General features: G+C 49.0%; 1 protein-coding gene across 4 annotated transcripts in view; it reads left to right on the forward strand.

The window, feature by feature from the left end:
• The window catches only part of B3GLCT (beta 3-glucosyltransferase), a 140,407-nt gene that overhangs the window by 23,741 nt on the left and 102,793 nt on the right, over window positions 1-13,873 (forward strand). For all 4 annotated transcript variants that reach the window (XM_054446047.2, XM_063650743.1, XM_054446050.2 and 1 more), the window contains exon 4: window positions 5,529-5,638. In XM_054446047.2, coding sequence (XP_054302022.2) covers window positions 5,529-5,638 — 110 coding nt within the window. The remainder of the gene's footprint in view (window positions 1-5,528; window positions 5,639-13,873) is intronic.

Raw genomic sequence — 13,873 nt, forward strand, 5'->3', positions numbered from 1 at the left:
TGTAGGGTTGAGTCTGTCCCTGAAGGGTGTGGATTTTGTCAATATCTTTCCTCCCAGGGTAGGAGGAATGACCCAAGTCTGGAACACAATCAGCCAGGACCTGGACACCAGAAGCAGTGGAACCTCACAGGAGGCCTATGGTGTCAGGGGGTATGCGGTCCATGGGAGAAGTCTCCCTTCAGACACAGGTGGTTGGCTCACCTCCAGTTTCATGATGGATAAGCCTGGGTTCCAGGAAACAAGAAGGGAACAATATGCTCTTCTTGCTTTCTCTCCACTATTTTCCATGGAGACCTGGAAGGTGAGCTCTACATAAGAGGAAAAAGGATAAAGGAAAGTGTTCCTTTCTAGGCCTTCCCTTCCTGGGCCTGGGTTCTGAGGGGTGCAGAAGTTCAGGAGAGCCCCCCGCCCCCGGATGGAAGTGGGAGGATGACCTGTCTTGGGCACGCATATCTAGGGCCCACAGGGGAGTGTGTTGGGGTCTGCGGGGTCTGAGAGCAGCTGTATTTAAGGAACCACGTCAATTTGTTGCTTTTTCTTCTCTGTATTATAATACCCTGCATGGTTTAGCCACGACTTTCCATGTGGAGATTTTCTTCCCTGCTACCAACTCTGTGGCTTTGAGCATTTATTTGTAGTTGATGGGAGCAGATGAGTCCCTGGTTATTAAATGAATTAATGATGCAAGTCTGGAACATGGGCTTGAAACTACAAAGGGGAAGTTACCTTGGACAAGTAAATTTATATTCTTGCAATTGCACATGGCAAGTCGGGTGATACCTAACTTGGTATCAGTTCATCTGAAAAAGACCCAGGGGGCTTCTTTGTCACAATCTTTGTGTAGCCTACAAGACCAGGAGGCTACTAAAGATCCTGTGCAGTTGCAGTGACAACAGTAGATTCAGGGCACTGAGAGCATGGCTCACAGTCAGAGCTGGGAGGTAGCCTCAATGCACGGGATGCTGTTTCTCCTTCAGCTTGCTGCCTAATTGATAGATTCACTAGTATATGATTATTCTCACCAAGTAAACATAATTGGAGTGGCCCGCTTTGTGCGTGTGTGTTTGTGGGTGTCTGTGTTTGCATGCATATTTATCTCTCAGCTTTAAATCATAAGGCTGCTTGTTATAGCTTATATCAGAAGAACATCATATTGGTTTTTCATCAGAAAAACACCAGCATGATGAAACCCATTTTTCTAGGTAATTTCTGACCAGGAAGATGAGCACTTTACAGTAGAGTGCTTGGCCCATGGTAGGTGCTCAGCAACTGAAGACATAGAGAGCATTTGGTTTCTTCTGCTTTCATAGAAGAATCATTGCTCTTCAGCATCTGTTTTCTATCTCTGTCCTGCTGCCTTTCCTGAGCACTATCTGCCACTCACCATTGGCTTTGGCATTGCATTGGCCCTTTAGGTATCCTTGGCTAATTTCTTTATCTTCCCCTTCTAGCCTCTCACTCTGATTATTATTGTCAGACACTTAATGTGCGGCCCATTTATTGCCCATTCCTGGAGGAGAAGCAATGACGATCCATCTTGAGTTGTGACAGTGTTTGCTGAAGGCAGATTGCAGTGAGTTTAAAGAAGTGCAACCAAGATGATAAGGAAATCGTGGAATCATCTTATTTAGCTCTGTGGACTGGGCAGCAGGAGCTTAAGAGTCAGGCGGTTGGATGGCATACACAGAGAAGACAGCTACTGAGATAAGCTCTGGGATCTGGACTCAGCCAGAATGTGATTCAGTGAAGGGACGGCTTAGGCTGTATGTCAGAAAATATTTCTTGGTACTGGTATAAAGAACAGCAGGAATTTAAACACATAAGCTGTTTTCAGCACCGAGCTGTACTAACTATACTAACCTGGTTCTTTTCTGGAATGAGTTGGGGCTGACTAGCATGTCAATGATCTTTCAGCATTCATTATGATCAGGGTTGCAGGAGCTCCCCTCCCCTTTAGCCTTGTCCTCAATAATAACCCCATGCGTCCTGTTCCTTGGCCATACCTAACCGTTAGTATTTTCCTGCCCTAAATTTGATTCTGTCCCAAACAGTCACTCCTCCCTCTGTGGGGAGGGTCTTCCCACCCCTTTTTTCCCCCATCTTTGGGACAGTGTCCTCCTTCCCTCCTTTGGGAAGGCCCCACTGCCTGGGACCCCACTTGGCTCCTGAGGCCCTTCCCCCATTTGAAAGTGATTAATCTAGAGCCCAAGCCTCTCAGTATGGTATATAAATCCCTCAGGATTTGACTTAACGGATCTGCCTCCCTTTCTGACTTTATCACCTACTGTACCCCGCCCTGCTCCTTTTCTCAGAAATGCCTGACAGACATGGTCATTCACTCAGGGAGACTGCAGAGATACCACAGGCTGTGGGCTCTGTGGTGATCCCACTGATCTCCTACCCTCTGTGTGTGTGTCTGCAGCTTTTTAAAGGAAACTCAGGAAATACCTCCTCCTGGAAGCTCTCCTTGCACTCGCCCCCGATCGTCTGGGCTCCAGTGCCCTGTGCTCAGTTAGCTCTGGCTTTCCACGTACTGGTTTGTGTTATAGTGGCCTGCCTATGAACGAGGCTCAGACACTCTAGGGCTGCGACTGAGCTCACTCATTCTTGTATCACAGAGCCCTACACTTAGTAGGTACTCAGAAGATGTTTGCTGAATGAATGAATGAAGCATGCATGATTGAAGTATAGGAAAAAGGGAGAGGCCAGCATGATTTTTTAGTAGCTATGTTAAAAAGAGGACAGGTATAACTCACAGGACATGACCCAGGTATGGGAAGAATTTGCTTTTTAATCTTCTTGCAAATCCTCTTCCCTGTATGGAAATGCTGTTGTCTTCATGAGAAGACAGTGGGAGCTTTGCTGAGCTGGTAGGAGTGGCAGGAGTTGATTACTGTGATGAGCGGTGAGTGCAGGATTAAGCTTTTTTTTTATTTTTATTTTTTTTAGAGATGTAGTCTTGCTGTGTTGCTCAGGCTGACTTCAAACTCCTGGACCCAAGCAATCCTCCCACTTCAGCTTCCCAAGTAGCTGAGACTTCAGGTGCACGCCACCATGCCCAGCTAGGATTAACCTTTTGATAGAGAAATCTGCTCTTTAAAAAATGTATTATGAAATAATTTGAACATATAAGAAGTTATAAAGAGAATAATATAATGAACATTCATGTATTATATGTTCATTAGATTAAGAAGTAAAATATCACCTAGATTAAGAAATTAAATACCATTAACACAGCTGAAACCTTTTAACCATCATCCTGATTTGGTATTTATCATACTGATGTAATTTTTTTATACCTTCACATGCTATGTGTGTATATGTTTGGTATATATACATTTTAATATATTTATGTTTATATTGTTGCAAACTATTGATTTATATAGTTATTCTTTTGCAACTTGCTTTTTTCAGCATTATAACTATGGGATTTATCCATCTGGATTGATACATGTAGTACTGGTTAATTTTTATTGCTGCATAGTATTCAAGTTAATATATCTTGTTAGTGGATATTTTTGTTGCTTCCCGTTTTTTTCTTTTACACATTGCCACTGTAAACACTTTTGTCATATATCCTTGTGCACACATCTGAGTTTCTCAAGGATGATTAATAAGAGTGGAATTTCTGGGTCATTGGGAATGTGCATCTTCTGTATTAAATTTTAGAAAAATTATTCTCTGAGGCTTATTTACTCCATTCTTAACAAAAAGAAATCTTTATAACTCCTCTTTAGATGTGTCAGTTTATATTAATGTTTCAGATGTAGTAGATCCAAGATAAGAATTCAGTTGAAACTGAAGACACCCATTTAAGTCTTACCCATGTGTCCAACATATAAAGCCGAGAAGCTGGTTTAAAATAGAGACAGGTACATGGAATGTTCCTATTTATATAAACTCCTAAAGAAAAGGAATTAAGTCATATTCAGTAGGCTGTTCAGCATTTCCTTTTACATATTTTATTTAGTTTTAACCAAAGAGCATTTTAGATTATTTTTAGGATCTAGATGGCTCACTGTGGAGCTATCTGTTGTGTGAATATTTGAGCAAGTGAATAAATGAATGGAGCTATAGAATAGAGCATAAGAACAATCAAATATAATGGAATAAAATTAAAATCAAATTAGGGTCTCTGAGCTGAGGTGTTAAAGAGAAAGATTCATGGTGGGGGAAAGGTCCCCACATGGCTTTGCTGACAATCTGGCTGAATGCTACAATTTATGTGGCACCTTTCTCTGCCAACATTCCTGTCTGGTGGCAGGGTGCTGACACAATCACTGTTTTATCCATTTCTTTGTTATAGGCCCAGAACCTGGGGAGGCCTAATGTGTTTCTCTGGGGGGCAGCCTTGCTACTGCCATTGGCAAGCCCTCTGATGGTCTTTGTGGGCAGGACATACTCGGGTTTCCTTCCTGCTCACCGTTGTAAAAAGCTGGCTGCCTTCAGGTGCATCTCTAGCAGGCTGGCGAATACTGCCAGCATGGGGTGTTATAGATGGGCTTTATGCAGGACTTCACGCTAAAGCCCTGTTGCTGAGGAATTGCTGTGGCCGGTTTCCTGGAGATAACACCTAATCCTGGCTAGGTGCCTTATGAGGTAGGGTAGGGATTATTGAGTTACTTATTTGCAAACCCTTATGAACTCATGGGAGATGGGCAGTTACTGTTGAGTGTCACCTTAAAGGGCCATTCAGAACATTCTTGAAGTAGTGTAGTAGTGAGCTAGGACTACATAACAGAGTACCACAAAACATGGCTTAGTACAAGCAACAGAAATGTATTGTCTCACAGTTCTGGAGGTTAGAAGTCTGACATCAAGGTGTGGGCAGGGTTGGTTCCTTCTGAGAGCTGGGAAGGAAGGATCTGTTCCAGGCCTCTCTCTTTGGCTTGTAGATGGCCATCTTCTCTGTGTGTCTTCTCATATCATCTTCCTTCTATGTGTGTCATTTATGCGTCCAAATTTCTCCTTTTTCTAAGGAGACTGGTTATATTGGATTAAGGTTCACCCTGATGACCTCGCTTTAACTTGATTACCTCTGTAAAGACCCAATTCTAAATGAAGTCACATTCTGAGGTATTGGGGGTTAGGACTTAAAAAATATGAATTTTAGAGGACATGTTTCAACTCATAACAGGTAGCAGCACAGTGTAGGATTATGTGGTAATTGTTAAAAAGCTGCTTGTGAAAGTTAGATTTTCAGCTACTGGGAAGATTAGTGTTCTAGATATTTTCACACATTTTCAGTTATTCTTTCTGACAGATGCGGGAGCACATTCTCAGTTTGGTGCCATAGACTGGGTCTGGTACAGTCAGCTTATTTACTTGCTAACTTCTAGGAAGGAAGTTTGGGAAACAGTTTAAAAAGAGAGAAAATTTTGTCTCTAGAATTACATACGAATTGATTTTTTCCCCTTAAGAGTTTATTGCCTGAAGGTTTGCTTTGTAGCTATTTTTTCACTTGTTTTCAAGTTTATTTTAATAATTGTGTAAAAAGAAATACCTGAAAACTATTTTTTTTGTTCTAGACTTAAAAGGAATTGTATTCGTCATCCAGAGTCAAAGTAATTCTTTTCATGCAAAGAGAGCAGAGCAGTTAAAAAAAAGCATCTTAAAGCAGGCTGCAGACCTTACACAGGTACGTAGCAATGGCTGGGGGGGTCTACCAAGTATGTATTTCTTGATTACCTTGATGTTTTCCAAAACGCTGGATCTGTGGAGAGTCAGTTTTTATTTAGACGAGAATAACTCCTCTGACTCATTTTGCTTACTTAATATTGAGTATTTGTTGTTGAAAATGTTTTGGTCAGCTGGGCGTGGTCGCTCACGCCTGTAATCCCAGCACTGTGGGAGGCCAAGGTGGGCGGATCCCTTGACGTCAGGCATTCGAGACCAGCCTGGCCAACATGGCAAAACCCTGTCTCTACTAAAAATACGAAAATTAGCAGGGCATGGTGATGCATGCCTGTAATCCCAGCTACTCAAGCGGCTGAGGCAGAAGAATCGCTTGAACCCAGGAGGCAGAGGTTGCAGTGAGCCAAGATCACACTACTGCACTCCAGCCTGGGTGACAGAGTGGGACTCTGTCTCAAAAGAAAAACAAAGTTTGGTTAATTCCTAATGAACAAATTATCATATTCTGAATTGTGTGTGTGTGTGTGTGTATGTATGTGTGTGTGTATATATATATAAATATATATAAATTTAAGAGAACTATATAATTGTGTGGGGCAAGTGTGGATTTGTCACGAAGTATGATAAAAGCAAGTAGAAGAAATAACTTTTTAAAGGCAAGGCTTAAAATAGAGATAATTAATGTTCAAAATTTTGGTAACAAGTTCTAAGGCAATTTTCATGTTGGAATAACATTTTCATTAATTTTAGTGCAGTGCTTTCTCTATGAGTCTCTTAATCTGCTTTTTTAATTGGATGTCATTAATTTAACTTTTGAGTTGATTTATAATGTAATATTCCAGAAGGATTATGGAGAGAAAAATCTACGCATGTAGGTACATTTTAATAACATTTAAAATAGGCATGAACAGAATATAAAGCTGCTCTGAATAATGCTGGAGGTTTGGAGTGAGGGAGGATCTACCTTGTGCTGCCCTATAGGTACTTTCCTTCTTTAGCTAAGTAAGTCCTTCAAGACCTCTGCACCATGTTGTGATGTCCTTCAAGACCGAAGTGATTGCCTGTAGATAAATGCTATCCCTTTGTTCTCCCAGGAAAGAACTCTTTGACAAGAGACATATGTGCGTGACAGATTGCTTTCTTTCTCTTCATGGGTATTGGAAAATAAAGGGTCAAAAATGTCAGTGGAAACAAAAACAGCCTTAACAGTATTCAAGGCAAGGAACTGCTGGGAATAAGGTTTATTGTGCTTAATATTTAAATGCTTTATATATAAACTGTATCAAACTGTCTTGCATCCCTGCAAGGCCAGGTTCTCTGGGTTGCTCTGCTTGAAACATCGTACTTTCTCAAGGGAGAGGAAAGTAACACATGCTATAGATTGTTTTTCAGTAGTCAGAGATAGGAGCAGCTTGATAAGTTAAAAATTTTTCTTTTTTGGCTGGGCGCGGTGGCTCACGCCTATAATCCCAGCACTTTGGGAGGCTGAGGTGGGTGGATCATGAGGTTGAGAGATCGAGACCATCCTGGCCAACATGGTAAAACCCTGTCTCTACTAAAAATATAAAAATTAGCTGGGCGTGGTGGTGCGCGCCTGTAGTCCCAGCTGCTTAGGAGACTGAGGCAGGAGAATCGCTTGAACCCAGGAGACAGAGGTTGCAGTGAGCTGAGATTGCGCCACTGCCCTCCAGCCTGGTGACAGAGCAAGATTCTGTCTCAAAGAAAAGAAAATAATTTTTTTCTTTTTTTTGGAAACCTAACTTTTGGAGGTTTTCTCCTACTAAATCTTCCTGAATTTTATTAGAGAGGCAGACATGCAGCAGCCTTGACTGGCTGGCTTCTTCCATCTGCTCTGCTGGAGGCGCTAGTGGGGTGGCCAAGTGCAGGCTGCTGCAGGGAGGAGGAGGAGCCAGGAGCCCAGATAATCCATCCCTCAGGTGGATCCAGGGAAGCTCTAACTGGATTTTGCTCAGTCAGACCTTGCCAGTTACCCCAAATTGTGTGATCAGTGATGACATCAGAACCACAGTTAGGCATCCCTTACTCATATGAATTAAGAGCACACCTTTCCCTATGTCACCTGCATGCACCCCTGCTCCCAGCAATACCTTTCGTTTTGCAGATACAGATTTGTGTTTTTTAGATTATGTATCTTCCCCATTTAATCCATACCAGTGGTCCTTCCCATTGATATGGATAGTGACGCCCCTTGCCATCCAAGCCTAGTTGATTGCATATGCCCCTATACTTCCTCTACTGTTCATCTACTCTTATTTTATTTTTGGCCAATTTTATTTCTGTGCAAATGGATATTCATTGCTGGCTCTCTACCTGCCTTTCCCCTTCTGTTCTTCTGGGAAGAGTAGTTTTCAGAGCACCTTTGAGCAGGGCAGTGTTTCTGGGACTTGGTTTACAGCGGGGATAAGGCATGTGGGTACGTTTTGGTGGGAAGCAATAGAAATTATAAAGTATTTCTTCTTCTCCTCTTCCCCTTCGGAAAAATGAGAGTTGGCAGGGTGCTGCTGGGGGCTGGGTATGCCTGCTTCTTTGAGAGGCCCTGGGGCTCCGCAAAGGATAGGGCCCAGGTACAAGAGCACTGGATGCTTACAACTGACTCTAGGCTCTGGGGAGGATGATTAGAGGTTCCCGTTTAAGCTGAACTTGGCAGTTGTATTTAGGAATGGAGAATGTTTTATAGCTTCTCTTTGGTGTCTGTCAGGATTGAGGCACGATGGTAGGCAGCTGAGCAGGTGTGGATTCAGCAGAGCAGAAGGAACCTCCATTGCTTGTTACCTTGTGCCAAGACAGTTGCACCAGAGCTTATTAACTGAAGTTCCTGTCTCTAGATCCCAGCTTCATCTTCTACTGCTCACCCTCTTGTGCTTTATTTGCCGGTAACTTCAAACTAGTATATGGTTCTAGGATCACTTGCCATATTAGTTCATCTTTGCATCGCTGTAAAGAAAAGAAGTTTAATTGGCTCATGGTTCCATAGGCTGTACAGGAAGCATGACAGCTTCTGTGGAGGCCTCAGGAAACTTTCAATCATGGCAGAAGGTGAAGGGGAAGCAGGCACATCTTATGTGGCTGGAGCAGGAGGGATAGAGAGTGAGGGGAGGTGCTACACACTTTTAAGCAACCACATCTCTCAATAACTCAACTCTCGTCATGACAGTACCAAGGGGGATGATGTTAAACCATGAGAAGCTGCCACCATGATCCAGTTACCTCCCTCCAGGCCCTACTTCCAACATTGGGGATTACAATTCCACATGAGATTTGGGTGGGGACACAGATTCAGACCATATCACATGCTATGCCCCTGTGGCTTTGTATATTGTAGATCCCGTCTTCTTGTCAAGCTCATGTATCCCAAGGGTTTTCCATGCACCATCTTGAGCCGCCGTGCTAAGCTACTTCCTTTTTGGTTCCACTTTTGTATCTTGGGCAAACTTCTATTGTATACTTTTCATTGTGTATTATTTGTTACCTGTCTCTTTTACAAATTTTGAGAGCAGAGAATAGACTATGTCTTCTGAGTTGATTCTTCAGAACCAAGCATTGAATCCTTGATATTCATGATCTTTTCTTTCCCAGAGTTACTTTCTTCTCTATTGTAATAGAAGTTTCCTTGTATTTCTTCTACATACAGTATGGACCTTCGGCTGTACGTATGCATGCATGCACACACATGCTGTATTAAATCACAAGTTGTTTGAAGGCAGACACTTCTTTTGATCCTTCCATAGCACCTTGAACATAGGAGGTATTCAGCATATGGCAATTGAATTGACTCTAAGAAATTTATCAAATGAAAATGAAAATTTAAGTAACTTATGTATTTTATTCCTGTTAACTCTTAAATGGATAATGGCCAACCTCCCTCTTATTAAATATAGTAGCTATTTACTTCTCTCAGTGAAACCACAGAGTTTAGGAAGAAGAGTAGAAAAAAAATTAGGTATGAGCTGGTGCTAGAAAAATATGATCTTATGAATAATTAAATCTTTTGGAGATAATATGAAAAAGAACCAGAAGATTCACTTGACTACTTTAACACGGACAACATAACAGTGACTTAAAGAAGATGGAAATCCTTCAGTATTGAAACAAAATTTAAAAAAAAAAAGAAGATGGAAGATGTACTTCTCCCCACCCAACAGTCCAGTTGGTGGGGGCCTGGGGAGGCAGCTCTGCTCCAGGTTCCTCTGTCCTATTACTTGGATGAAGTGTCTTGTCCTGCTTGGTTGAAGCTGACCTACATTCTGCATTCCAGTGTGTGTAGGCCAAGCTGCTTCCTTTTAAGGATTTTATACCTTGCAGTTGTACATGTTGTGTCCCTTTATGTACCCATGTCCAGGATATATCATTTGGGTACACTTGGGCTGGGAAGTGTAATGTCTAGTTGGGTGGCCCTGGATTCAGCTAGAACTCAAGGGGTTCTAATCTTTTTTTTTTTTTTTTTTTTTTAATTTATGAAGTATTTATTGATGATTCTTGGGTGTTTCTCGGAGAGGGGGATATGGGAGGGTCATAGGATAATAGTGGAGAGAAGGTCAGGAGATAAACACATGAACAAAGGTCTCTGGTTTTCCTAGGCAGAGGACCCTGCGGCCTTCTGCAGTGTTTGTGCCCCTGGGTACTGGAGATTAGGGAGTGGTGATGACTCTTAAAGAGCATGCTGCCTTCAAGCATCTGTTTAACAAAGTACATCTTGCACCGCCCTTAATCCATTTAACCCTGAGTTGACACAGCATATGTTTCAGAGAGCATGGGGCTGGGGGAAAGGCCATAGATCAACAGCATCCCAAGGCAGAGGAATTTCTCCTAGTCAGAACAAAATGGAATCTCCTATGCCTACCCCTTTCTACACAGACACAGCAACAATCTGATCTCTCCTTCCTTTCCCCACACTTCCCCCCCACTTCCTTTCAACAAAACCGCCATCGTCCTCATGGCCGGCTCCCGATGGTCGCTGTCTCTTCGGAGCTGTTGGGTACACCTCCCAGACAGGGCGGCCGGGCAGAGGCGCTCCTCGCTTCCCAGACGGGGCCGCCCGGGCAGAGGCGCTCCTCACTTCCCAGACGGGGCCGCCGGGGCAGAGGCGCTCCTCTCCTTCCAGACGGGGCGGCCGGGCAGAGGCACTCCTCGCTTCCCAGACGGGGCCGCCCGGGCAGAGGCGCTCCTCACTTCCTCCCAGACCGGGTGGCAGCCGGGCAGAGGCACTCCTCACCTCCCAGATGGGGCGGCCGGGCAGAGGCGCTCCTCACTTCCCAGAGGGGGCGGCCGGGCAGAGGCGCTCCTCACTTCCCAGACCGGGCGGCCGGGCAGAGGCGCTCCTCACTTCCCAGATGGGGCGGCCGGGCAGAGACGCTCCTCACTTCCTCCCAGACGGGGTGGCGGCCGGGCAGAGGTGCTCCTCACCTCCCAGACGGGGCGGCCGGGCAGAGGCGCTCCTCACTTCCCAGACGGGGCGGCCGGGCAGAGGCGCTCCTCACTTCCCAGACTGGGCGGCCGGGCAGAGGCGCTCCTCACTTCCCAGACTGGGCGGCCGGGCAGAGGCGCTCCTCACCTCCTAGACGGGGTGGCCAGGCAGAGGCGCTCCTCACTTCCCAGACGGTGTGGCGGCTGGGCAGAGGCGCTCCTCCCTTCCCAGATGGGGCAGCCAGGCAGAGGCGCTCCTCACTTCCTCCCAGACGGGGTGGCGGCCAGGCAGAGGCGCTCCTCACTTCCCAGAGGGGGCGGCCGGGCAGAGGTGCTCCTCACTTCCTCCCAGACGGGGTGGTGGCTGGGCAGAGGCACTCCTCACCTCCCAGACGGGGCGGCCGGGCAGAGGTGCTCCTCATCTCCCAGACGGGGCGGCCGGGCAGAGGTGCTCCTCACTTCCCCCCAGACGGGGTGACGGCCGGGCAGAGGCACTCCTCACCTCCCAGACGGGGCGGCCAGACAGAGGCGCTCCTCACTTCCCATACGGGGTGGCAGCCGGGCAGAGGCGCTCCTCACTTCCCAGATGGGGCAGCTGGACAGAGGTGCTCCTCACTTCCTCCCAGACGGGGTGGCGGCCAGGCAGAGGCGCTCCTCACTTCCCAGACTGGGCGGCCGGGCAGAGGCGCTCCTCACCTCCTAGACGGGGTGGCCAGGCAGAGGCGCTCCTCACTTCCCAGACGGTGTGGCGGCTGGGCAGAGGCGCTCCTCCCTTCCCAGATGGGGCAGCCAGGCAGAGGTGCTCCTCACTTCCCCCCAGACGGGGTGGCGGCCAGGCAGAGGCGCTCCTCACTTCCCAGAGGGGGCGGCCGGGCAGAGGTGCTCCTCACTTCCTCCCAGACGGGGTGGCGGCTGGGCAGAGGCACTCCTCACCTCCCAGACGGGGCGGCCGGGCAGAGGTGCTCCTCATCTCCCAGACGGGGCGGCCGGGCAGAGGTGCTCCTCACTTCCCTCCAGACGGGGTGACGGCCGGGCAGAGGCACTCCTCACCTCCCAGACGGGGCGGCCGGACAGAGGCGCTCCTCACTTCCCATACGGGGTGGCAGCCGGGCAGAGGCGCTCCTCACTTCCCAGATGGGGCAGCCGGGCAGAGGCGCTCCTCACTTCCTCCCAGATGGGGTGGCGGCCGGGCAGAGGCGCTCCTCGCTTCCCAGACGGGGCGGCCGGGCAGAGGTGCTCCTCACTTCCTCCCAGACGGGGTGGCGGCCGGGCAGAGGCGCTCCTCACCTCCCAGACGGGGTGGCCGGGCAGAGGCGCTCCTCCCTTCCCAGACGGAGTGGCCAGGCAGAGGCGCTCCTCACCTCCCAGAGTGGGCGGCCAGGCAGAGGCGCTCCTCACTTCCCAGAGTGGGCGGCCGGGCAGAGGCGCTCCTCACTTCCCATAGGGGGTGGCAGCCAGGCAGAGGCGCTCCTCACTTCCCAGATGTGGCAGCTGGGCAGAGGTGCTCCTCACTTCCTCCCAGACGGGGTGGCGGCCAGGCAGAGGCGCTCCTCACCTCCCAGACGGGGCGGCCGGGCAGAGGCGCTCCTCACCTCCCAGACGGGGCGGCTGGGCAGAGGCGCTCCTCACCTCCCAGAAGGGGCGGCTGGGCAGAGGCGCTCCTCACTTCCCATATGGGGTGGCAGCCGGGCAGAGGTGCTCCTCACTTCCCAGACAGGGTGGCGGCCAGGCAGAGGCGCTCCTCACCTCCCAGATGGGGCAACCGGGCAGAGGCGCTCCTCACTTCCTCCCAGACGGGGTGGCGGCCAGGCAGAGGCGCTCCTCACCTCCCAGACGGGGCGGCTGGGCAGAGGTGCTCCTCATCTCCCAGACGGGGCAGCCGGGCAGAGGTGCTCCTCACTTCCTCCCAGACGGGGTGGCGGCCGGGCAGAGGCACTCCTCACCTCCCAGACGGGGCGGCCGGGCAGAGGCGCTCCTCACTTCCTCCCAGACGGGGTGGCGGCCGGGCAGAGGCGCTCCTCACCTCCCAGAAGGGGTGGCCAGGCAGAGGCGCTCCTCACCTCCCAGACGGGGCGGCCGGGCAGAGGTGCTCCTCATCTCCCAGACGGGGCAGCCGGGCAGAGGCGCTCCTCCCTTCCTCCCAGACGGGGTGGCAGCCGGGCAGAGGCGCTCCTCACATCCCAGACGATGGGCGGCCGGGCAGAGGCGCTCCTCACTTCCCAGATAGGGCGGCCGGGCAGAGGGGTTCCTCACATCCCAGACGATGGGCGGCCAGGCAGAGATGCTCCTCACTTTCTAGACGGGGTGGCGGCGGGGCAGAGGCTGTAATCTTAGCACTTTAAGAGGCCAAGGCAGGAGGCTGGTAGGTGGAGGTTGCAGCGAGCCGAGATCACACCACTGCACTCCAGCCTGAGCACCATTGAGCATTGAGTTAGCGAGACTCCGTCCGCAATCCCAGCACCTCGGGAGGCCGAGGCAGGCAGATCACTCGAGGCCAGGAGCTGGAGACCAGCCCGGTCAACACGGCGAAACCCCGTCTCCACCAAAAATACAAAAACCATTCAGGCGTGGCGGCGCGTGCCTGCAATCCCAGGCACTCGGCAGGCCGAGGCAGGAGAGTCACCGGAGCCCGAGGCAGGGAGGTTGCAGCGAGCCGGATCATGGCAGTACAGTCCAGCTTCGGTAACAGCGGGAGACCGAAGAAAGGGGAGAGGGAGAGGGGGAGGGGGAGGGGGAGGGGGAGGGGTTCTAATCTTTAGAAGGGAAAGGGAGCATGGATACAGAGGGACAAATCGATGTCTCTGCCAAAGTCAGG

The sequence above is a fragment of the Pongo pygmaeus genome, chromosome 14 (assembly GCF_028885625.2).
Source record: "Pongo pygmaeus isolate AG05252 chromosome 14, NHGRI_mPonPyg2-v2.0_pri, whole genome shotgun sequence".
NCBI classification, from domain to species: Eukaryota; Metazoa; Chordata; class Mammalia; order Primates; family Hominidae; genus Pongo; species Pongo pygmaeus.